The sequence below is a fragment of the Rhinolophus sinicus genome, linkage group LG02 (genome assembly GCF_036562045.2).
Source record: "Rhinolophus sinicus isolate RSC01 linkage group LG02, ASM3656204v1, whole genome shotgun sequence".
Taxonomy (NCBI): domain Eukaryota; kingdom Metazoa; phylum Chordata; class Mammalia; order Chiroptera; family Rhinolophidae; genus Rhinolophus; species Rhinolophus sinicus.
Window position 1 is genome coordinate 47,134 of NC_133752.1, and position 25,438 is coordinate 72,571.

Consider the following 25,438-nt stretch of genomic DNA (forward strand, 5'->3'; position numbering starts at 1 on the left):
GGAATCGTAGAAGATGAAGTTGGGAAGGAAATATGATGGGCTGGCTGTCCCCCAGAGCGCTCACAGGAGCACAGATAATGGAGAGGGCCACGCGGGTGCTGGAGGGGCAGGTGGCAGGCCGTGGGAAAGAAATCCTTGCAAGGCCTTTGCATCCAGTCATTCCACCGTCCTGTACTTTATTATCAGAACTAATTCTACATTGAAAATAGGCTGAGAGGCTGAGATCCTGCTTGAGGCCACGTGAATGCTGCACACTGACTGGCCAGACAGCACGAGGCTCTGTGGTGAAGCCATTGTGTGGTGAAGAACGTGTGACAAGACTGAAGCACTAGAGACCTGGTCCAGGGGCAGGGGCAGGTCTGGGCTCAGTGGCGAGGGGGGGGGCCCAAGGGCAGAGCAGAGCGGCCACCTAGCGGGCTCAGTGTATACCAGCTGCTCTGCCTCAGGCTGTGCCTTCCTCACTGTTTCCTTAAACTAAAACCTTCTTATTTTTCCTCTCTCCCCTCCTCCCCTCTGTCTTACCTCCCCAGGGCCCACCCCCCCCTTTTTAAGAAATAATGAGTTGATATCATTTGTAATTTTTTATATTATAAATACTTCAATAAAGACACCACATTTTTAAAAGAAAGTATTTTAAATTATCCCCACCCAGAAGCAACAATCACTAACATTTGGTAAACACAGTTCACGGCAGCTCTGGGGGAGGGAGGGAGGATGTGTCCATGAGGATAACTTATAATACGTATTGCTTCTATAATCCAAAGTGTATAAATTTCACAGGAAAGAGAGACGTTAAAGTGAAACGAAAGGAAGTGCTGCACTTTGGATAAATGATTTTATTACAAGAAATGTTAGTTCATAAATATTCATATAAAATTAAGAAGAAAGTTTATGAAAACATTGAGACTGGAGTAACGTTGATTTTTACAAACTATTCTTTCCTGTGTTAGCCATTAGCTGTGGATTCGCTGCTATGAAACGTGACAAAATTAACACACATTCTTAACTTCTCCCACCTACCAAATTTTCTTCCAGAATTAACACAATTTATAACACGTACATTTTATCCTGCAATTTACACAACTGCTCAGTTTTGATCTGTTAGGGATGACCATGGCTCACTACCCCCCAAACACACACACACACACACACACACACACAGACCCTCCCCGTCCTTTCCCCCACTGCTTTTTCTGTATTTTCTTCCCTTGATTTGCAGGACAATTTTATTATCTATTAAATTTTTTTAGAAAGGATTCATAATGTGGACTTTGTGAATGTTTGCATCTGTGTAATGTCTGGTGTGGAATTCTTATGCCACAGGGTCCCCCTCGGGACACGCAGACATCACTCTGCTGTCATCTGTGGTCCAGATTATCCAAACCCTTATGCGTCACTCACTTCCACTGGGTCATTGTTTTTTTATTTCTTCCTCTCATCCCCTTTCCTTTCTTCCTTTCTTCTGTTTTCTCTGTCTTTCTGGATTTTTTCAATTCCCTTTCGAAGGTTTTCTAGAACAGTGTTTTTTTTTCCCTCTTTATTTTTTATTTACCGTCTAGTTTTGTATTTTCCAGTGAGTTGCATAGCTGGACTCATACAATATTTGGCATTTTCACATTGGCTTCTGTCACCCAGTAATATGCATTTGCCGTTCCTGCACGTCTTTTCAAGGCTTGCGAGTTTCTTTTTAGTGCTGAATAATAATCCACCTGTCCGGATGGACCACAGTGTGTCTGTCCATCACCTAGTGTGGGACACCCTGACTGCTTCCCAGTGTTGCAGCGATGCATACAGATGCTGTAAACACCTGTGACGGCCCAGGGTCTCGGCAGGAGCCGCCCACGTGCCACTCACAGGATCCTTGGGACCCAGTGTCCCTTGCAGGGACCTGACAGGAGCAAAGGAAGGTCCTGATCTTGACTGCACAAAGCCCACAGCCCATGTCAGGAAGGGTGGGGGCTCAGGGAAGGGGGCCGTGGGAAAGGAAGGCTGCACTTTGGGCTCCTTTGACTGCATGACAGGGTGTTCACTGCTGTCAACAGCTGGGGGTGACTTGGGCACCGATTCGTGGGAAACACCAGTCAGTTGTCAATTTCAAGGATCCAGGAAAGAGTATGTCATCGCGGACCAGCACGCCCCTCACCTGTGAGCAACATCTGTGGTCTTAAACACAATGCTGATTTGAAACAAGAAGCCAAAACTCTACTGGGGGGTGGGGAGAGTGGCTGTGTGTTGAGTTGTGGCTGTAAAAAAACTAACCGCAGGGAGGGGGGTATCACTTTGTGAGGGGTATAAATGATAAATGTCTTGTACATTGTTTTGTACAGCTGAAACTAATAAAAACAAAACTAACTGCAATGTTCAATAGTAAGAAATCAGTAATAAAGTCCAATATGGAAATAACCAGAATTGCAGTGTTAATCATTTTTCTATAAAAACAGAGGCATATTACCAAAGAAAATGGTTGCTTTCAGGGGTGGAAATACAGAGTAGAAGGGTAAAACAATAAATACAACTGACCTTTAAATTAGATGCATTATTAGCTTGATTTAAAATCAAAATATATATCAGTGTAATTTACCACAGTAACAGATTTATCCAGGAAAAAAAAATGATTATAATAATTGATGAAAAAAGACATTAATAGTGTTAAAAACAAATTCCACTTAGTAAGTTTGGAGATCTATTAGCCTCATTAAAAGATTCATGAACTCGGCTACAGCTCATCTAGCAAACAGAGGGCAAAAAAAAATTCCTAGCAAACTGAAAATAGAAGGACACTTCCCTAATGTATTAAAAGGAATCTACCAAGATCCGGACAAACCCCACGCTCAGTGACTTGAGTCAGAAACCAGACGAGGAGGCCCGACGTCCCCAGCGGTGCTCAGGCTTGTGATGGAGATCTTGGGGAGAACGCTTGCACCAGAAAGTGTCCCGAGGGGTTGGGAAGACAAGCAAAACCACCATCAGAAGACCATGGAAATACACATTATTAGAACCGAAAAGACGTTTTTGCAAACTTGCTGAGCACAAAATCAGTATGCCAAGTCAGTAATAGTCTTTAAACCAGCAACACATACATAGAAGATGTAGTTTTTTGAAAGAGGACACATAATAGCCACAGAAACTAAAACGCAAACGCATCTCGGGGAAAATCTAACAAAAGTCAAGCAACGCATTTACAGAGAAACGTATTAAACTGTATTGAAAAACATAAAAGAATCCTAAATGAGTGGAGAGATCGACCCATGTAAAAGTGGAAGGAAGCGAATGTGTCAAGAGGACATTCTGCCCAAAGTAACATGCAAACCCAATGCGATACCAGCCGTCCTGGCACGGTTCTGCGAGGCACGTCTCCTCTGAAACGCACATGGAAAATGCCAGGAACACCACTTTGAAGAAGAAAGACATGGGACATGTAGAAAAAAATGAAGAGCATAGAAGAAAAATTGTAAATGTAGAATATCAGAATGTGAGCTATGATGTTACAAACACCTTGAAAAGAATAGATCTAATAAAGGAACTGAAATAATTGGCTTAACAGGATAAACGAGTGCTAGAAAACAATAGCTTTCCATACAGCGAAGGGTAAGATGATACAGGGGAGGGGGGTGGATGGAGAGGAGGAGAGAGAGAGGCAGACGATGGATAGTTACAGGTCGGTGTACACAACACACACGTACAATAACACAGGATCTCGCCTTGCAAACAAAGAGAAGTTCCTGGGTGGATTAAAGACCTGAGCATACAAGAAAACTCAGACTTTTACAAGAAAAGGAAAACTGAAACACTGGGATAGGGAGGATTTCTTAAGCAAGACACAGGAATACAAGCCATAACGGAAAAGATCAATAAATGTGATTTAGGTTTTGACAAATGATCACAAACAAATGAAAACCAACGCAGTACGATTGGGGATAAGGTATTTGTGAGCCCCAGAGGGGTGCCCCGCGTATGTGTCCTGGGATGCTGGAGACAGTAAGTAAAAAACAAGTGATTTTTTTTTTTAAGCTAGAGAATAAGAACTCAGAAGACGATCAGTACACACATCTCGCTAGTAATAGTGGAAATGCAGATGAGAACAATGTAACCCCATTTCACAGCAACCCACAAGAGGACAAGGGGAGGTGCTGGGGGTGGGGCGGGGACCCGTGGGGCCTGGAGAAAGTCTCACCTGTAAACAAGACCCAGAGAGGACTTTGGTTGGGACACTGATTATAACAATGGAAAAGGAAATGCCCTAAGAGGCCCTTGGGAATAAGCTGTGGTTTACCTACCCAGTGGGATGCCCATCCGTTAGCACCACAAACCCCAAACAGTGTTGAGTGCGTAAAGATGAAGTGTAGCTTGGCACCATTATGTGCCGTTTGGAAACGTGCGAGGCGGCTCTAATGTGCACGGACACGCTGTTTCATGGCAATAGCACAAAACCTCCCTGGGAATGACCCACAACCAACTGGAGATGCGTGGTGGCCCATAGGCGGGGGTGGGGTGGGGTGGGGTCTGCTGCTCCCGGGACACTGTATATTTAACAGTAGACGAGAAATGTGGACAGATAGGGAAATAATAGTTTAAACTTAAAATGTTTCGCTTTTGATGGTGATGCAGACAGTCTCATGGTGGTACATGAGTGTTACGTTACGTGCAGTGCTTTACATTTCACATGTTTCCTGATCAAAAGAAATCTGTAGGAAAGGGGCTGTTCCAGGTGAGACCACTTACCACACAGCTACTGCGCATTTCAAACGCGACTGGTTCCAATCCAGATGTGCTCTCCAGTTCTCCCAGGAATGGCACAGGCCCTCATGGGACAGGCAGGTGGGCATGGTCCAGGCAGCTTGTGGGGAGGGTGGGGGACAGGCAGGCAGGAGGTGAGGACGGAGGGGCACCTGGATGGCTCCAGGTGGCAGAGAAGCCTCAAGCTACTGAAATGAAGTCATGCATTTAGGAAAATATGGGCGATTTACACTTGAAAGGCAGAGGGAAGATGTGGGGAACCCTGCAGCTCAGGTGCCTGCACAGCAGACACTGACCTGCCGGTGAACTTGAGAGAAGCACAGGCAATGGAGCAGCTGGGTCAGGACAAGGGACAGGAACTGTGTCCAAGGCTGGGAGGTGGCAGAGCAGCACGAAGGAAGTTCCCACAATAAGTCCTGTGTCTGTGCCCAGGTGGCAGGAGCCCGTCACAGGGAGAGGTCCCTTTCAGAGCAGCCTGGGCGGTGAGCTGCTGCTTCAGCCTTTTGACCTCGCTCTCCCAGCTGCACTAGGAGACCCTCTCCCCTGCTCCCTGAGGCCACTTCTGCCCCGACCTGCCATGGAGTGACATGTATCAGCATGGATTTGTACAATAATTCAGTTGTTTATGGCTGTCATCTGGAAATAGTTGCAAATAAGCCAAATGTAACTTATTTTCGTAAAGCTTTTTCCCTTGGGCAATTAATTTTAATGTTTGAGCTTTGTTTAGAATATTCCTCAGACAGGTCTGGGAACACCCGTGGACTGACGACGGCTCCTCCGATTTCATTCCCCATGACCCGGCCCAGGTAAGGGGCTCCTGTGCCCCGGGGTCCTCGGTAGCTAGCCCCATGCAGAAGGAAGGGGCAGACGAGGAGCCTCGACCGAGTTTGGTGCTGGGTTCAGTCCTGTGCACCCTGAACATGGCCTCATTTGGAACTAGGGTCTTTGCAGATCATACTGGATTGCAGTCAGATCTACGTTCAGTGACGGTGTCCTCATAAGAGATAGAAGCGCACACTGATATAGGACAAGGCCCTGTGAAGGCGGAGCTTGGAAGGAGGAGTCTTCAAGCCAAGGAACGCCAAGGATTGCCAGCAGCCACCAGAAGCCAGGAGAGCAAGGAATAGATTCTCCCTCAAGCTTTCAGAAGGAATCAACCCTGCCGACTCCTTGACTTGACTTCTGGCCTCCAGAAAAGTGAGGAAAAAATATTTGCTTTTCAGTTTTAAGCCACCCAGTTTGTGGTCCTTTATAGTAGCAGCCACAGGAAACTGATACGAGCTCCTAAAATGTCCAGACCCATGAGGAGGTCTAGGGCCCTGACATAATACAGGTCCCTGAGACAGTGCAGGCCCGAGACATCCAGGACCCTGAGTGTCCAGGCCCCTGAGACGACCTGGCCCCTGAGATGTCCAGGCCCCTGAGATGGTCCAGGCCCCTGAGATGGTCCAGGCCCCTGACTTTCCAGGCCCCTGAGATGGTCAAAGATCGTTTTGTGGAGTGTGTTGTGCTTTAACATACTTTATTGACCCTAAAGTGACAGGGTTTTTACATTCTGTTCAGGTTCAGTGGCAAATAAAAAGGCAAAATAGAGATCATGGCTTCTCTAGATGAAACTCGCATGTGTAAGCAGACTCCCTCTGAACATGGAGGTTTTCGGAAACTGTTAACACAGCTCTGTGACCGTGGAACACCGGCTTTCTCCAGGAAGACGTAAGGGCAGTCGCACTGGGGACATCCTGATGTATGCATACCCTTATTCTAGGTTAACCTTTCCTTTTCCATTTTGTTTTAGTTTGTTCCTGTCAATTACTGTGCTGAAAGAGAGCAAATCGAGAAAGCCATGAGATTATTTGGAATGTAAACCAATTGACGTTAGGCTTCTCTGTCTCACATAAAAATTTAGGTACACAGGTATATATTTTCAGTTTATATGCCAGAATTCATTTTTCTGCAGGTCTCTGTCATTTATTTTCTTTCATATCTTCGGAGAAAACAATGCTTTTGGGCATGATAACCTTGAGGGCACTGCAGGACACTGACGTGTGGAAGCCCTTCTTCAGATGGGGAGCTCAGCCCAAAGGTGATCCAAAGGGTCAGCACTGACCAAGCACCATGTCCGTGCAACACACACCACCCAGGGTTCTACGAACTCAATCTGGCCCCCACCATTCACCCCAAACCCAGTGCAGCTCCAGTGTGGCTTGTTGTGCTGGCATCTGGGTGAGGGGTTACCACACCAGCCTGCCCCACCTGCATATGACAGAGTGGGCCTACATGCAGCTCAGTACCCCCAAGGTGCCCTCCAAGACACAGTTCTTGGGTGCATATTCTGTGACGCTGCAGCAAGGAGGTGGGGCACAACAGCCCACAGCCAGGCAACTGCACCCAGGACCAGCTCTACCTGGGCTTCTGGATGCCCCAGGCAAGGCTGCTGGCCTGGCCTTCAGACACTGCCCAAGAGGCCGTGTGTGTGAGCACACGTGTGTCTGAGTGAGTACTGTGCACGCGTCCACACGTGCTTTTGTGTGCACTTCCATGTGTATATATGTGCCTGTGTACTCATGTGTGCACATACTTGTGTGTCTGTGTGCATGTTTGAGGCTTTTGCCTGTACCATGTCATGACACCAGCCAGGAGAAAAATCTTTAATTACCAGCAGTTTGATCTTTACCAGAAAAACTGATTTTTTTAAATGATTGTTTAATTGAATTTCAGTCAGAAATTCAGTTGTGTGGTTCACATTTGTGTTGCCAAGGGTAGGGCACTCCCTCTAAGGAAAGGCATGGAAACCATGATACCTGAGACCCTGGGAGTGGCTGTTTATCTTACAAAGTGTGGCTTATTTGATGTCCATATCATGTTACTTTAGTTACATTATTCCCTTAAAATAAACAACCTTGAGGTTTCACGTAATAACTTACCAGCTCATCATTAAGCCACTTAAAAATGCTGAAATGTGTTTGATTTTGGTATTTTATCATAATGATAAACTCCTGATCTGGCTTCGACCAGGCCAAGAGTCCATTATTCTGAGAAACAGAATAACACCCATTTTCAGAAAGGTCCAAGAACTGGCATTATTTTCCAAGGAGTATAAATAATCAGTTCTAAACAATGAACTTAAACTTTCAAAAGTAGAATGAATGTGAATAAAAAGTGCCGCCATGAGTTAGACAACCTTCAAGGGATTTGGAGAGGCCATGAAGAAGTTGGTCCTATTAGCAGGAAGCTCGAAGCTTTGCAACGCCCCAGTCGGTTTACTGAGTGCTGGTCTTTGGAACAATTTCAGCTTTAGGGTATTTGGGAGTTTGTTTCCTGTAGTAAACATAAAAAAAAAAAACACTAAAAGAAAAAAACCCTGGCATCCCACATCATTTCAGCATTTTTAAGTGGCTTATCAGCCTCCGTAAAGTGAATTAAGAGTATTTGTGAAGTTAGAAACACTCCCATCTTTTAAAATGCCCGCTAGTTTTCTGGTCACAATAGGGAGCAGCCTGCCCCCCCCCCCCACATCAGACACTAGGAAGTGACGCTCTTCTCGCTGGGCACTGGCCCTGCCCGCCCCATCTGCTCTGCCTTCTGTCCTATCACAAGAAAGTCTGAAACTTTAGAGAGGTCACTGACTTTGATGGCAAATTTGGAAGGCTCCTAAGGCACCTACCATTTCAGCTGTACAAATGGTGTGAAATCAAACAGTGCAGAGGCAAGGAAGGGTACGGGGAGGTCTGCTGTCTCAGCCTCCTGCAGGAGCCCTCCATGTGCCCCAACGCACACACGCTGCCCAGGCCACCTCCGCACTGCAGCTCTGGGAGTGGGAACACGAGTGCCTGGCAATGCCTGTTGATCTGATTTAGGTAGATGGCAAAAGCACTTTAAAAGGTACTTGCTGCCATTTCTCTTTCCTGCTTCAGGTTGGTGGGCAGCCAGCGGGTGGTATGGGGGCAGGAGAGGGGCTGGGTTGTAAGGGCCAGTGGTGGAACTAGCAGGGCCATGCCCTCAGCCTGGCTGAGTCCAGAGGCCAAGTATGGACATGAATCTGAAGAGGCCTGTGGATGAGAACCTAGTAAACTGTCCATGAATGATCCTTGTTCCCCAGGCGGCATCCACATGATAAGACACTTTGCCTCTTTGCCTCTTTGACCAGGTCCCCCGTTCCTCAGTACTTGATCATGAGGGGTGGGGGACGTGTTTGCCACCTCCATAGATCAACCACTGAATGGTGTCAGGTCTCCACTCCTCTGGCAGGTCCCCGCTGGGATGGGTCCTTGGTCACCCAGGTATAGGGGATGCTGGCTTTGGCTCTGAGGCCTCACCCCAGAGCCTGCACTTGGAAAGTCCACCTCCATCCCTAAATCTGGGTACTTTTTCCCAATTAGAAGTGGACCCCAAACACTATAAGTGTATTACTCATTATTTCTTTAGCTTTTCTCTACTAAAGTTTGTGCTGTGCTCACCCCTGGCAGAGCACTGGGTGTGTCCCCACCTTGAGCGCATTCAGAATCGGAGGCATACCTGCTTGCTGCACTGATTCCAGCACCAGGGCGGGATCACCTTTCCAGAGACAGCCTGCCTGGCTCCCCGCCAGCCCCCAGAGTAGATGGAAACCCTTCACCATCGTTTGGAATGCATTTCATACCGTGTGTGTAAATGTGCACACATATATACTCGAATGATTTAAAGGTATGACTTTCACATCCATCAAAAAGGATATTTTAAATGAAACGCTATACTAAAAATTACCAGAATAATGAATTAATCAACAGGAAAATAATCTTTGCCAGGAAAACTATGACTGATTTTCCAAAACATGATTGGTTTGTTCATATATATTAACCAAAAATACACTCAGCTTCGCAGTAGCCACAGTCACCAGTTTCCAAAATAAATGTGAGAGCTGGCACCCACAGAAAGTTGGCCTCAGAGAGAGGCTGGAGTGAGTCAGCCTGCCAGCTGTGTACAACTGTTGGAACGCAACATCTGTCTGACCAAATTCCACCATTTCCTCCCACACTGATTTGTAGGTAGACATTCTCTAATTTGATGACTAGCTCCAATAACATAGCAATTAATTTAATAAAGAAACTCACCAATTTTAAATAGCAATAAATTTACCAAACATTTCACTGTTTATGGAGAGCTTTACAGTAAGAAAGTACCGACAAAAGCAGGCACATCCGTGTACAAAGTGTTCTATTGGGTGCTTCTCGCTTCTTTCATTCCCGAGGTCTCAGCGGCTTGGTCCTGTCCTCTCAGCAAGCGGTCTTCCTCACGCGGAGTTACCCGCTTGGTGAGCTCTCACCAGGGACCTGGGAGCCTGGCCCCAGGGAACGGACTTGCCAAAGAGAAGTGCGATGGGGCGAGCTAACCCCAAAACATTTATTGTAAACTTTAAAATGGAATCCGGATACGAACAGACACAGAAAAGACAAACCTCCCAGACACAGAAATGATAATACTGGAGGACCAGTCTCTGGCGGGGAGCCCCTTGAGATGGCAGCGCCTCGCCAGCCGGTGGCCCCCTCGTCGCGGGGGGCGGCCGGGGACTCAGCAGGCCCGGCTCGGCTCCCAGGGGCGCGCCGCGTCGCAGGGCGGCCGGCAGCAATAGGGGTAGGAGGCGTTGAGGTCGGGGTCCGAGGGCGCGTACCCTGGCAGCTCCACGGACGGGTGCCCCCCGCAGCACACCTCCACACCCGCCTCGTCGAACGCGTGGAAGACGCCCACGTTGATGTAGGAGACCGCGTGATGCGCCGCGAACCCCGCGCAGTCCCCCGGGGCGGCCAAGTCCGAGTCCTCCGGGGACAGGATGGAAGCCTCGCTCGGGCGCTGCTGCAGCCGCCGGCCCCGCCGGCCCCGCCGACCCCGCCGCGCCCGGGAGGCTGGCGGCTGCGCGCGGAACCCGGAACCGCCGCGGGGCCGCGCCGGGGCTCGGCCTCCCCTCCGCCGGCCGCGCCGGCCGCGCCGGGCCTGCGACCACCTGTAGTTCTTGACCAGCAGGAGGCTGAGCAGGCCCAGCAGGCACTCGAGCGAATTGAAGACGGTGGAGAGCACCAGGCCGCGCTGGTAGTCCTTGAGCTGGCGGCACTTGGCCGACGTGGCGCTGTCCAGGGTGCTGCGGGCGCGCGGCGCGCCGGGGGCCGGGCCGGGGGCGGCGGGGCCGGGGGCGGCCGGCGCGCGCGGGGGCAGGCAGTAGTGGGAGTACTTGCGCTCCACCAGGGACACGGTGTCGCCGTCGATGACGGCGCCCGCGAAGGCGCTGAGGACCCCGAGCATGAAGACGAGAACGCCGAGCAGAAGCAGGTTCTGGCTGTTCACCGGCCCCGGAGGGCCGGCTGCGGCTCCCGACTCGGCCGGCGCGGCCTCGGGAGCGCCTGCCGCGGCTGCGGGGACCCCGAGGCCCGGGCCCGGGCCCGGGCCCGCGAGCGGGGCGTCCCGGGGCCCGCAGCACAGCAGGGCGGCGCCGAGCAGCGAGAGGCCGGCGGCCAGCAGCAGCCCCGAGTAGAAGGCGCCGGCGGCCGCGCCCAGCCGGAACGGCTCCCCGCGTAGCTCCGAGCCCAGCGAGAAGCACTTGAGGCCGACGGCGGCGGCGCTGAGCGCGCAGGCCAGCAGGAGGCAGGCGGAGAGCGCGGCGCAGGCCCCGCGGACGCTCCACTTCATCCTCCGCGCCCGAGCCAGCCCGCGCCCCGCCGCCTGCGCCTCCTCCCGGCGCCGCGCGGCCGGACCGCCGGCCTCCTCCTCATCCCCCCGCGTCCTCCCGGGCCCGCGCCCCCGCCGGAGCCCGCATCCCCCGCCTCCCGCCGCAGCCGCCGCGGCCCCGCGCCGGGAACCGATGCGGCGCGGAGGACCGCAGGGCGCGCGCCCCTCCCCAGCCTCCGCCGCCCCTCCCAGGACGCTCCGCTCCCCGCACCGCGCCCGCGGCCCCGCGCGCCCGGCCCAGGCCCCGCCCCCCCAGCCCCTGCAGGCCCTAGGACGCCCCTCCGCCGCCTCCCCGAGGAGAGGTGCCCCCCGCGGTGTCTCTCCACCTTCCTCCCGGTACGGGCGCCCCTGGCCGCTTTGGAAACGCCAACCCCCACCTAAGCTCTCTCCCCTCCGGACCCCCCCACCCAGGCCCCACCCCCAGCACCTCCCACCTCCCGTGCCCCTACGTCTACGCTTCCCTGGCGACAAGGCCTGGGCGGCACTCCACGTCCACCGGCTTGCCAGCGGCCACGAATCCTGAGGAAGTTAGTAGGGATGCGGGGAGCTGGGGTAGAGGGGCCCGGTGCTGGGGGGCGTATGGTGGAGAGCATGGGTGCGGGAGGAGGGGCGAGTCGGGGGGAAAGGGAAGGGAGGAGTGGGAAGAAGGCAGAGCCCAGGGGGGAAGGAGAGGAGGCCCCGGGGGAGGGGAGAGTGGCGTGATGGGGGGCTTGTGGCGGAGAGCCTAGGAGCGGGAGGAGGGAGGGAGGAGGGGCGGGGTGAGTCGGGTGCAAGGGGGTGGGGGCAGGAGCCCAGGGGCCGGATCCTCCAGCGCGGCCTGGGACGCGCCCGCTGGCGTGCTGCGGGGGGGGGGGGGAGGTGGGCAGACATGAAGCCCCAGGCAGAACCTTGGATAATCCGTTCTCCCGGGTGCAGGAATTGTCCACGGACGCGAGTGGTGTGAGTTAATTTATTAGAAGGCGATTCACGGCCCGAGGGTAAATGGGCGGCGGGGGTGTAAATTGCCTCGTTCCGACCGTGAGAACTCCAGGTGGGTGAGAGGAGGGCGTGGGGCGGGGAGACAGCCTTGCCCCAGGCCTCTCCGGGTCCTCCATCCTCTTCCCAAAAGGAGGCCTGAGAAAGGGGCGTCTCTGTTAGGCCCTCTGAGGTCCCACCGGACGGTCCCTTCAGCACGGTCTCTGACGCCACAGCCGGTGGCCCGGGAGCCGATGACTCACCCAGGCGGCTAATTACAGCGTTAAATAACTTTGCGCTGGATCCCGGAGAGGCAGGCGTGGCTACAGCGAGGGGACGCGGGTGCGCGCGCGCGTGCAGGGGTGCTGTGAGAACACACCTCCGTTCCTGTCACCCACTTAGCAAGTTCTGCTGTGGAGACACCACCAGAGCGCGCAGCTTCATGCCCTTCACGCGCAGTGTCGGTTGGTGTCTGGTGAGCCAGGGCACAGTCCCCGGTGGCCCCTCGAGTCGGACAAAGCCGCACCCCCATCGAGAGGCAGCCCGCGCGCAGGGGCCCCTCGCCCACTTTCACGGAAACCATCTGCCCGGTGAATCTGCGAAGGCCCTTCCTTGGCTCTGCACAGTTGCGTGGGACTGACTTGAACTGCGATCGCTGCAGGAAGGAGCAGGTTTCGCTGTATTTTTAGCAGGGGCTGCAGATTTTAGAACCGCGGCCGGACCTCCTCGTTCTGTCCCTCTGCACGCGTGATGACTTTCCAGAACACTAAGGATATCGAGTCTTCTTTTCCATTTGTGGTGTATGGGTTTTTAAAGGACGTTGTGTAAATCAGCTTGTCTGATCATCAGCACCCACGCGCGGAGTTGCCATGAGCTGCCTTCCGATGATTATTTCGGTTTCCAGGGCGACGAGGTTTGCAGCCACCTCCGTGCAGAAAGATGGAGCAGCCTCTCCATTCCCAGCGCAGCCGCCGTGGCCAGATCGATTAGGTTTTGGGGGCGGAAGTGCGCGGACATAGGCTCTTCCTCCGCCGAGCGGGTGGGGGCGGTGCCGGGAGCGCTGGGGACCACTTGTGAGGTGCAGGGTCTGAGCGAAGCTGGTCAGCTAGGCAGCTCCGCCGCGATCCCGCCGCTCTCTCCTACCACGCCCCCCCAGCCCTCCAGTACACACTTCCATCCCGAGCGCGTCCCCGCCGCACGCTCGCCCCACGTCTTCCTGCCACGGCGCCCTCGCACGTGCTGAGCCCTCTTTCTGCTGCGCATCCTGTGGCTCAAGCTCCCGGGTCGGGCTCCTGCCTCCCCAGTTCCTTGGATCTTAGCTTCGGCTCGTCTCACAGTAACTGGCTTCTGTCGGGTGCCCACGGGCCCCCGACCCTCGTGAGCACTTTGCCTGTTATCCTCAGACGATTCCCATGAATAAGCCCCCGGTGAAGCCAGGATTCCAACCGGCTGTACACCGCCTCCCTGCTGCCCGCCTTCCTGCATCCCCTCCACCCCTTGGCACAGGGTCCCCAGGTGTTCTGAGTGTTCCCCACAAGGTAGGGAGCTCAGTGCAGGCAGGTCCACGTCCAGTTTGCCCCCCACGCACACACACACACTCTGCTTTACCTGAGCTGCACGGAGTGACTGAATGAATGAATGAGTGGACAGCCAACCTTGGGTCACTCTGACCTGTGACAGAATCTAAATGTCAGTTGTGTTCTGATCACATGGAGGACAGGGCCAGGTGATAGGCCAGGCAGGCAGGCAGGAGAGGCGCCCTCCTCTGGGCTGAGGGGAGGGAGAGAAGACTGTTTGTGAGGAAGCCAGAAGAGGGGTCAGTAAAGGCATGGGGGGGAGGGTGGGACTTGAGAAAAGCTGGCGGCAGACAGTGACCAACAGGTGCCCTGTCCTGGTGGGCCTTCATCCTGAGGATGGGGAGACCGGAGAGGGTCAGGAGACACGCTGTGTTTTAGGAGCACTGGTGCGGGAAGACTGCCTGGGATGGAGGCATGCTGGGGGGGGGGGTCCTGTCCCCTTTAGGGTGCTGGTGGCCTTTACTGCCACCTTGGCTTTGCCGCTGCCTCTCTCACTGCCTGGCACTCAGCAGGTAGTCAGCTGTCTTCCCCCAGTGAGTGCCTCTGTGTCTGCAGGATGGAGCGGCAGCAGTTTGTGGTCCTGTCATACAAAGCGTCCTTTAGAGTGTCTGTTGGGCTCACAGGGACTGTGGAACTGCGTGCTTCACAGGGAGGACCTCAGCTGCTTTCTCAGCCCTATAACCAGGGCTGTGAAGTGAAGAGGCTCGTGCACATAGGGAAGCAGATTCGGTGGCTTTCTGCAGGAATCCTTACACCCCCACCCCCACCCCCGCAGGCTCTCCTGGGAGGCCACTTCCCTCCCAGCCACCTGCAGCATTGCTCCCACCGCCTACTTCCTCTGCTTTCCAGAGGGAACCCCAGAGCAGATGAAGTCTATAGCCAAGTGATTTGAGGTGCTCACTCCTGAAAGAAACCACCTTAGTGAAAACTGACTTTCTACAAGTCGCTGGGGAACGAGGAATTATTTTAGAAATCACAGAGCCCACCACATGCACATGCCCTGCACATTACAGGGACCCTGCAGCATGACCACAGGGCTCTCCTCACTATGTCACTACCCCCCCCCCATCGTTGTAAAGATAGGAAATGGAGCCCAGAGCTTACGTTTCTAAACCATCATGTGTGTTTTTCTGATCACAACAGTAATCATGTCAAGTGAAGAATATTTTCCCCACCATTTTTAAATCACATTTTACTATTTACATTTAAAATGCAATCTCCTAGAGTATTGACTTCAATTAAGTTGGTTGATTCTAATTATTTTCTCTATTTTATCATTTACTTTTCGCTTTTTATCCCTTATCTTTTTTTTTTTTTTTTTTTTTTTTTTAAGATTTTATTGGGGAAGGGGAACAGGACTTTATTGGGGAACAGTGTGTACTTCCAGGACTTATTTCAAAGTCAAGTTATCCTTCATCTTTTTATCTGGCTAAATACTCAACCTTTCTCTTCTCACTAATTCTTAGACCTCTTTTTCCAGGAACGATAATATTGATCTTCTCTTACAGACATAGTGTGCGCTTCTCTGTGCCAAGTCTGCATAGGTGACAATCTGAAGACCTCACTCTAACAAAACCAGAGCCAGTCAGTTCTTGAAGACGCAAGAATGCACTTTATTATTTTAAAAGCTTTTCTCCTGTGAAATAAGGTTCACAGAAAAACCCATAAAATTTACACGGAACAGCTTATTGACTTGTAAATGAGCATCTGTATACTTGCCACCGAATCAGGAAACAGTATGAGACATGGGCACCTCCCTCCACACGACGTCCTGCTGACTCCATTTGAAACCGCTTCCTTGTGTCTGTATCACCAGGCGTGCGCTCGGAACACTTCAGTTTGGGATGCTTGTTTTCTGACCTTTATCTAAACGGAACACGACAGCACGATTGTCATATGTCTGTCTTCTTTCATTCAACTTGGCGTCTGTGAAGCTTGCCCGCTCTTGTACGTGTCTGTAGTCGCTGACTCTCACTGCTGGATCCAGGGCCATTGTGTGAATATGCAAGGATTTATTTAGCCATTTTACTGATGCTGAGATTTTGATTGTTTCTACTTTGGGGATATTCTGAATACAGCAGTTGTGAACTTCCTTAAACATGTGCACAGATGCACTTGGGTGTATATTTGTGGGGTCATAAGTGATATCTATGTTCAGCTTTTTATGCCCTTTTTTTAATTGAGATACAGTTTACGTAAATGCCACAACAATCACCCATTTTAAGTGTGCAATTCAATGAGTTTAGACAGCTGTAGGCATCGGTATAACTCACCCCCACCGTCACGCGGGGCTGTCACAGCCCCCACAGATTCCCTGTGGCGTCTTCCTGGCCTCCACCTCAGGCCTCACACAACTGCCCATCTGTGTGCTGTTGCCATGGTTTTAGTACCAGATGTCACACACCTGGAATCATAAAGTGTGTAGTTTTTATGTCTGCTTTCAATTGGCATAATGCTTTGTTTTTATTCATTTTATTCAGTATTTTCTACTGAGTAGAATTCTACCTGTAATTGTTTATCCATTCACAGAATGGTGGACACTACAGCTCTTTTCTATTTGGAGTTATGAATAAAGCTGCTATTAACATTCAGGTACAAATCTTTTGTGAACGTATGTTTTAATTGATAGAAGTGGGATTGCTGGGTTGTATCAGAGTTTACATTTAACTTCATAAGAAACTGACAAATGGTTTTCCAGAGTGGCTGTACCCACCGCCAGGTTTGAAAGTTCCAGGTACCCCGTCCCCTCGTCAGCCTTCCTGAGGTCCTCTTAATGTTGGCCTTTCTGGTGGGTTCGCAGTGCTATCTCGTGGCTTTAATTTGCATTACCCTGCTAACTAACCATGTCGAGGCTTTCCCATATCTTTTCTGTGAAGGTAAATGCTTTGCAAATATTTTGTCTCAGTGTTGACTTGCCTTCTCATCTTCTTATCTGTATCTTTTATGTGGCAAAAGTTCAGTTGGTTGGAGTCCAATGTGTTACTTTTTTATGGTTTTTGTGTCGTACCTAGGAAACATTTGTCTAAACCAATGTTATCTTCTGTGTCTTTCAGAGGTTTTATAGTTTTTGCTGTTACACGCATCTGTGATCTAGTTTGATGTAATTTTCGTGCACGGTGTGAAGTAATGGTCAAGGGTCTTACACATGAGGTCCCGTTGTTCCACACCTTTACCATTTAACCACCTTGGCACTTCTATTGAAGATCAATTGTCTGTAGAAGTGTGAGTCTATTTCTACACTCCCGATCATGGCCCCCTGAGCGACATGTCCTTACGCCAGTGCCACACTGTCCTGACTATTGTAGCTCTAGAGTAAATCTTGAAATCAGGTAGTGTAAGTCCTCCAAAATCGTCTCTTCAAAATCATCTTGGCTACTCCAGATTCTTTGCATTTCCATGTAAATTTTAGAATCACCTTGTCAATTTGAACAAATAAAGGTGTATGAAGATTTTGGTTGGGATCGTATTAGATTTATTGATTCATTTGGGCACCACTGATATGTTAGCAACATTGAATTTTCTCACATGAATATGTTCCATCTCTACATGTATTTAGGTGCTCATTAATTTCAACATTTTATAGTCTTCATATATAGATCTTGCACACATTTTTTCTAATTTACCAATAATTATTTCATATATTTAATGCTTTTGTAAATGTTACTTTAAATAATATTTTATTGTCCATTTGCCTGTTACTAGTGTATGTAAATACAGCTGCTTTTTTAAATTGCCTTTTTGTCCTGCAATGTTGCTAAATCCTAGCTGCTATTTTTGTAGGTTCATTAGATTTTCTGCACAGTCATATCACAGGTAAGTAGAAACAGTTCACTGCCTCCTTTCCCACCTACATACCCTTCATTTCTGTCTCTTCTTGCCTCAGGCAGGCCATCATGCACAGCCCTGAACAGACACAGGGGGAGTGAGAAGCCTTCGTCCCTCATCTCACTGGGAAACCATTTGGTCTTCAGTCGTCAAGTCTGATGTAAGCTATAGGGTGTTTGTAGATAACTTTTGTGAGCTTGAAATCTATTTCTAGTTTCTGAGAGTTTTTATCACAAGTAGGTGAATTTTGTCTAGTTTTTGTTGTATCTGTTGAGATTATTGTAGGTTTTTCTTTTTCAGTCTCTTAATATAGTGAATTATGAGGTGTGATCGAAAAATATGGCGAATGTTTAAATAAAAAAAATATTATGATAAAAGCCACACTGCCATAAATCCCCCTCAAAATACTCCCCTTGCTTGCAACACACTTATCCCATTGTTCTTACCACTTTCTGAAGCAGTTCTGGAAGTCTCTTTCGTGAGTGTCTTTAGCTGCGCTGTCGTGGCTGCCTCGATGTCCTGAATCAGTTTGACTTTGGGGAAGAGCTAGAAGTCGCGCGGCACCGGGTCCGATGAATAAAGTGGATGAGGACACACCATAATGCTTTCATTTGACAGAAATTGCCGTACCAGAAGCGATGTGTGACACGGAGCCGCTGTCATGATGGAGGATGATTTACAGCACACTTTAAAACACACCTTCTTTCAACTGTAGCTCACACCCAACTCCAATGAACAAGTTGAAACTTTTCACACACTGTTGCTAAGGTTCGATGTGCTGCTTCCCGTATTGAAGGTCCCACCTTTCCGTTGGATGGCACTCGGCAGCAGCACTCACCGTATTTTGTCATCACAATGGAAAGGCTCCATATCACACATCACTTCTCATACAGCGATATCTGTCAAATAAAAACATTACTGTGTGTCTTTATCCACCTTATTCCCTGAATCTGGCACCATGGACTTCTGGCTCTTCCCCAAAGTGAAAATGACCATGAAAGGTAAGCATTTTGAATCCATTCAGGATGAGGCAGCCACGGCAGCGCAACTAAAGACACTCACGAAAGAGGACTTCCAGAACTGCTTCAGAAAGTGTCAAGAGCAATGGGATAAGTGTGTTGCGAGCAAGGGGAGTATTTTGAGGGGGATTTATGGCAGTGTGGCTTTTATCATAATATTTTTTTTATTTAAACATTTGCCATATTTTTCGATCACACCTCATACATTCATTGAGTTTCAATGTTAAACCAACCTTGCAGTCCCAAGATAAATCCCAGTTGGTTGTTGTCAAGCTAGTACCATGTTTCCCACAAATAAGACGGGGTCTTACATTAACTTTTGCTCAAAAAGACACATTAGCGCTTATGTTCAGGGGATGTCACCCTGAAAAATCATGCTAGGGCTTATTTTCCGGTGAGGTCTTATTTTCGGGGAAACCCAGTAACATCTGTTGCTCATCACCAGGAGAAGTACAAATATTCTCCCACAGGAAGACACAACACAGCCCAGCACTGGATGGAACCAGCTTCCCTCACAGAGAAGTGAGAGATCTATATGCCGGTTGCTCCCCGCTGGCCCACGAGCCCCTCCCGGCAGCTGACCATGGCCATTAGCCTGTACGCACCCCTCTTGTGCGGGAGGACCGTGACGGGGGGGTGGGGAGACTGCAGGTGGCCGCAGTTCCCAGCACTCCCATGGGCCCTCCTGTTTACACTCGGGAATGTGATTTGTTACGACTTTGTTGAGGATTTTTGTATCAATGTCAATGAGAGGTATTACTTATAGTTTTCTTTTCTTGTAATGTTTCCGCCTTATTTTGGTGTCAGGGTGATGCTGACTTTATAAAATGAGTTGGGAAGGGCTCCCTTATTTTCTGATTTCTGTAAGGCTTTGTGTAGAATTGATATTGTTTCTTCCTTAAGTGTTTGGTAGAGTTCATTTGTGAAGCCATTTTGGGTTACAGTTTTCTTTCCGGTATGATTTTAACTATAAACTTCATTTTTAAAAACAGTTACAGGGTTGGGGCCGCCGGTTAGCTCAGTTGGTTAGAGTGTGATACTCGCCTAATACCATGGTTGCCGATTAGATTCCCACGTGGGCCAGGGAGCTGCACCCTCCACAATTAGATTGAAACAACTATTGACTTGGAGCTCGATTGGTCCTGGAACAAGACACTTAAAAGAAATTTTTAAAAGTTTAAAAAAAATAGTTATAGGGCTATTTAGGTTATATATTTCTTTCCTGAATGAGTGTTAGTAGTTAGTGTATTTTGAGGAATTTGTCCATTACATTTTTTTCATTTGTTGACATAACGTTGTCCACATTCTTCCCTTTTATTGTATGTTTTACATACAATAAAAATAAGTTGTTACCTTTATTGTTGTAATATATACTTCAATAAAGATGAAAGAATAAATGTTTTTTAAAAATTATTTTATGTCTCTAGGATTTGTAGTGAAATCCCCCCTTTCATTTCTGTTATTGGTAATTTGCGTGGTTTTCTTTGATCAGTTTGTCTAGAGATTTATCAATTGTTTTTGATCATTAAAAAAACCTAGTGGTCAGTTTTATTATTTCCTTTATTTTTTTTTGTTTTCAATTTTGTTGATTTCTGGTCTTTATTATTCCCTTTTTCGCTGCTTTAGATTTTTTGGCTTTAGATTGCTCTTTTTCTGATTCGAGACCTTTCTTCTTTTGTTATCTAGTCATTTAATACGATAAACATTGCCTGGTGGCTTAAAATAACAATGAGTACGTTGAATCCCTTAGTGTTTTGTTTGTTTGTTTGTTTTTTAATTGGGGGAGGGGAACAGGACTTTATTGGGGAACAGTGTGTACTTCTGGGACTTTTCCAAGTCAAGTTGTTGTTGAAAGTTGCAGGGGGCACAGCCCACCATCCCTTGCGGGAGTTGAGGAATCAAACCAGCAACCTTATGTTTGAGAGCCCGCACTCCAACCAACTGAGCCATCTGGCCACAGGGGAGCTGAGTGGCAGCTCATTGACTTCATTCTAGTTGCAGAGGGTGCAGCTCGCTGGCCCATGTGGGAATTGAACCGGCAGCCCGTTGCCTAGAGCTCGCGCTCTAACCAACTGAGCCACCCGTCTGCCCCCGAATCACTTAATTTGAACTTGAATTCATAAAACAAATTTTCACTTTTTATTTATACTCCGCCACAACTTTTTAAGGTGCTATCTGATGGAAGATGCTGGAAGGGTTTGTTGGACAGGCGTTGGCAGGACAGATGGATGGTGGATGGATGGATGGTGGGTGGATGGATAGATGGGTGGGTGGGTGGGTGGACACACAGATGGACAAATGGATGCATGAACAGATGGATGGATGGATGGTGGATGGATAGCTAAATATGATGGATGGATAAAATAAGATATAGGAGTGGCCTTGCCTGGATCAATGATGATAATGTCTCATGAACTGGGGAACTGGATTAACTGAACTCTGAACCTATGTTTAAAAAAGAAGTTAGCTTCTTGCTTTTGCTGAGCTAGCAGTCGGCCTCAGGTGAGTGTGGCTCACAACAACAAACCATCCCCCACCCTCCGTGGCTGCAGAACAGCTGTGGTATGCTCTCTCCATTGTAGAACCCCAGCTGGGGGAATGTCCCCTTGGAGAACCGATGATTCTGTGGGACAGGGACAAAGGACAATGGTGGACCCACTGCATGGCTATTTGGAGATGACATTCTCCCTCCCTCTCTTCCTCCCTCCCATATTCCGTCAGTCAAAGGCACAGCTCAGTTGCCCGAGGGATGGAGGGGGTGGAGCTTAAACCTCTTAGTAGAGTGTTAGCACTGCTTTTACCGTGCCAGCTGGGCAGCAGTGTTTTATGCCAACTCGAGGTCCTAAAGCCACCTTGCTGCCAGCTACAGTTTCTTCTGAGCAGACTGACCTGTGGCTGTGACGAGGTTACTCAGCCATGGGCTTTTCTGTTCCTCCGGGTCCTTGGTCCTGTGACCGTCCCTGGAGAGCTGCTGTCTCAGGCCTCACGCTCTGAAGTGCGCCCCCGTCCCTTTGTACTTGTTTTCCAATGTGTTGTGTCTTCACTCCCACTTTCTGTGGTGAGTTCCAGTCCAACGTTCCAGGCTCAGGGCACGCAGTCTCCCTGCCTGGCTGAGGAACGGGATGAAGGGGGGAACAGAACCTTCAGAAATAGGTTTGGGGTGCTAGCAGATGCCTCTGGATGCTTACAGGACCCAGTGTTCTCCAGATATCCAGTCTTTTTCAAGTAGCTCAGGGGTTGGCGATGGTTAACCTAAGCCAAGGGACAGCAAACGTTTTCTGTCAAGGGCCAGATGGTACGTTTCAGGCTTGGCAGTCGGCACAGTCTGTGACACAGGCTCAGCTACAAGCAGCCATTGTGTGAAGCCTGCTGTGTGAAGCCCCAGGGTCCCTACCCACTCCAAGCTACACTCTGCTGGACTCTGTCATTGCCTGGGGCCCAGGCTAAACCAATCAGCACAGGGGGGTTGCTGGCCGATGTGGGCGCTTACTGCCCTGACTGTCACTGCCACCAGCAGGGGACCCCAGATCAATGTTGGGGTCACAGAGCCACAGGAGCCAGTGTCCACCACTGGTCACTCGACCTCTGGACTTGGGATGTGTGAGACATTTCCTCGTGCCGAAGGCAGTTAGAGCTGGTACCTGCTTACTGTCCTGGCTGCTCTGAGCAGGTTGTGACCGGGCAGCCAGGTCCCAGCTCGGTGGCCCATCCAGGACAGCTCCCTGAGCGCCGCCAGCTGTGTAGTGAGCCTGCCCCAGATGGTGGGATGGTGTTCACCTCGTGTGTGCGTGGTGCTGTGATGGCGTCGGGCTGGGAAAGCCTGGCGTTAGTGCCCAGGCAGGACGGGGCTTGCAACCTCCACTTGGACAGCCAAGCGCTTCTAAGATCTGGGTCCCCACACCTGGCTTCAGGGATGAGCTTTGATTTTGTATGTCGGGGGCAGCTGCCCACTGTGGATGCTGTGTTTGGTCTCAGAGCACGAGGCACTGCCTTTTCCTGGGCCAAGTTCAACTGGGGGGCCTGGTGATCAGAGCTGGCCTTGTAGGGTCTAATGGCTGACCTGTAAAGAACTGTGGTGGTTAATTTTGTATGTCAGTTTGGCTGGGCCCTGGGGTGTCCAGATACTTGGCTAGACACTATTCTGGTGTGTCTGTGATGTTTCCATGTGGCATTAGCATCGGAGTCTGCAGGCTCAGTGAAGCAGATGAAACAAAAGGTGGAAGGCGGGATGCTGACTTGGGACGTCACCTCCTGTGTTAGGACTCCGACGGCAGACTGTGGGACTTCTCAGCCTTAATAACCACTTTAGCTAATTCCTGAAAAATCCTTCTTTCTCTCACTGTCTCTGCTAGTGGTAGTTTCCTGGGAGGGGCCTGAGGACTGCTGTGACTGAGCTTTGGTGGCAGATAAATCGCTTCAGTCCGCAACCTCCCCTGCAGGTCGGAGGACTGAGGTGAGGAGGGTGGAACCAGCTGTGCTCTCAGATTCCACCGCCCTTCCCTCCTCTGGTCTCGGCTCTGCCCTCAGACCTGCCTCCTGGGACAACCACTGTGCGTCCAGAAGGAAAGAACCTGATTGGCCACCGTGGGCCCAGTGGGCCCCTCTGCACTGGGGGCAGTTGTTGGGAAGCCATTGGGGTGCTTGGTCTCCAACCAGTAGCTAGCCAGAGAATGAGACTGTGGCTGGCTCAGACCAGGCAAGTGACAGCCACAGGCATACCTGGCCCACTGCCTCTGTCAGTCTGGGGCTGCCCCACCGAGGACACAAAGTGAGGGGCTTAAAGCAACAGAAGCGACCGTCTGCGGTTCCCCAGGCCGGTTCAAGGGCTGGTTTCCTCTGGGGATCCGAGGGGAAATTCATCCCAGCCTCTCTACACCTTCTCGTGTGGCTGGCAATCCTTGGGGTCCCTTGGCTCCTGGACACATCAGTCCTGTCTGTGCCTCCGTCCTCTGGTGGCCTCCTCTGTGCCTTTCCTGTGACGACACCGGGGGTTGGATTAGGGCCACCCTCATCCAGTATGGCCTCATCTTCAATTGGTTTCATCTGCAAAGACCTGTTTCCAAATAGGGTCACTGTCACAGTTCCAGGTTAAAAAGGCAAAAGGCAAAAGTTAATTCACCAGAGTCGTCTTTTTTATAGTTTTAAAAGACAAAGACAAATCTCTGGGGACGCTTGCTCCTGCCCCCAGCCTCCTAAGCACTCCCAGGACCCCGCCCCATGGAGGCTGGATGCTACCTGGTTAGGGTCACAGTCATTGGGCCTTTTCTTCCCTGAGTGAAATGAAACCATTAACATTTTTAAGCTCGAGTGATTCCCTGGGTTTGTGTCACGTCATAGCCTAGCCAGGTAAGTGTGGGCTGCTTCCAGTGCTGCAGTGTCAATGAGGCCACCTGACCAGCACACAAGGCCATGCCTCTTATGGAACGCTGTCAGCAACCAAGGTGAGAACACTCTGGAAGCTTTGAGGGCTGAATGCAGAGCGAGGTGACTGCAGAGCGTCCCACCCCAACCCCCAGTCAGAGCCCAGTATTTTTAGGAAAAGTGGGGACCTTGGAGCGGATCCCTGAAAGGAACCCGCTGCATGACTAAGCAAAGGCAGAGACGTCACAGCACGAGGCCCACCCACAGTGGCACAGCGGCAGGGTCCCAGCCCAGAAGCCCTGCAGAGACTTGTCCAAGCACAAGAGGCACCCCCGGCCCCATGCTTACACGCACGTGCACACTCACAGGAATGTGCACACATTTTTACTAGTTGAATGCAGTAAAAGTCAGAATCACACAAACCCTGCATCCTGGTTAAACGCATAGTGACAATACAAACAGGTAGCATGAGGGAGAGACAAACCCCAGACCGTTTTCCTGGTTTGTGATTCCTAGTCCATGGCTGGGAGGCACCCAAGGTCCTTCCTCCACAGAGAGGCCGGCTGGCATGGTGCCACGGCTGCGGCTGCAGAAGGTGAGTCCTGAATGCCAGGTGCCCCCAGTCTCTGCTGAGTGCTATGCACACTGGCTCATACCATACACATAGCTCCTCCCCCACCTCCCAGCCATCCACGGGTGCACATGAACACACACACCCAAGCATGCTCCTGTATGCACATGCAGAATGCATGTGCCCACCCGTGGACACACCTGTATGCACACCCAGCACACACACCCAGTGCACACATGCGCATCTGTGTACACACATGTATGCACACGCAGCATGTACGTGTGTGCTCTTGCATGCACACACATCTGCACACAGCCTCTGTGTGACGTGAAGGGCACTCCTGCAACAGAGACAGACCCTCGCTGAGTCCTACACTTGTAAGCCAACCTTTTGGATCACATTCTGGCTCACAGAGGAGCTAACGTCTGTGTGACGTGCAGGGCAGATGGAGAAAGCCTTCAGTGGCGAGGAGGCGGGCACTCTGTGAGGCCCGGAGGCAGGAGGGATCCCTGTGCCATGGACCGTGAGAAGGCAGCACAACCGAAGGTGCACAGTGAGTAGGAACCAGGCAGCAGAGACGCCCGCAGCAGCTCTTCCAGACTTGGACATAAGGGCAGTAGCTCTTAAGGGAACAGCGCTGTTGTGTGTCAAGGTGACCGAGTCTGCCCTGCAAACCCCTCACCTGCCAGACTGCCCAG

At 50.5% G+C, this 25,438-nt stretch overlaps 2 protein-coding genes across 7 annotated transcripts in view; one reads left to right on the top strand and one right to left on the bottom strand.

Moving 5' to 3' along the window:
• Nucleotides 1-9,830: 9,830 nt before the first annotated feature.
• On the bottom strand, nt 9,831-11,394 carry TMEM271 (transmembrane protein 271). The gene has a single exon (XM_074319859.1). The coding sequence runs from the start codon at nt 11,392-11,394 to the stop codon at nt 10,285-10,287; it is 1,110 nt and encodes a 369-aa protein (XP_074175960.1). The 3' UTR covers nt 9,831-10,284.
• A 572-nt stretch (nt 11,395-11,966) lies between these two features.
• PDE6B (phosphodiesterase 6B) overlaps nt 11,967-25,438 on the top strand; it is a 44,001-nt gene continuing 30,529 nt past the window's right edge. For 3 of the 6 annotated variants that reach the window (XR_012492117.1, XM_074319817.1, XM_074319839.1), the window contains exons 1-2: nt 16,435-16,556; nt 17,848-17,949. Coding sequence is in view for 3 of the 6 variants with exons in the window: in XM_074319817.1 (XP_074175918.1) it covers nt 17,948-17,949 (2 nt within the window). In the remaining 3 variants the exon portion in view is untranslated. Of the gene's footprint in view, nt 12,373-16,434; nt 16,557-17,847; nt 17,950-19,224; nt 19,562-22,983; nt 25,294-25,438 lie in introns of those variants that run through there. The other 3 variants (XM_074319832.1, XM_074319822.1, XM_074319838.1) reach the window with 3 other exon arrangements.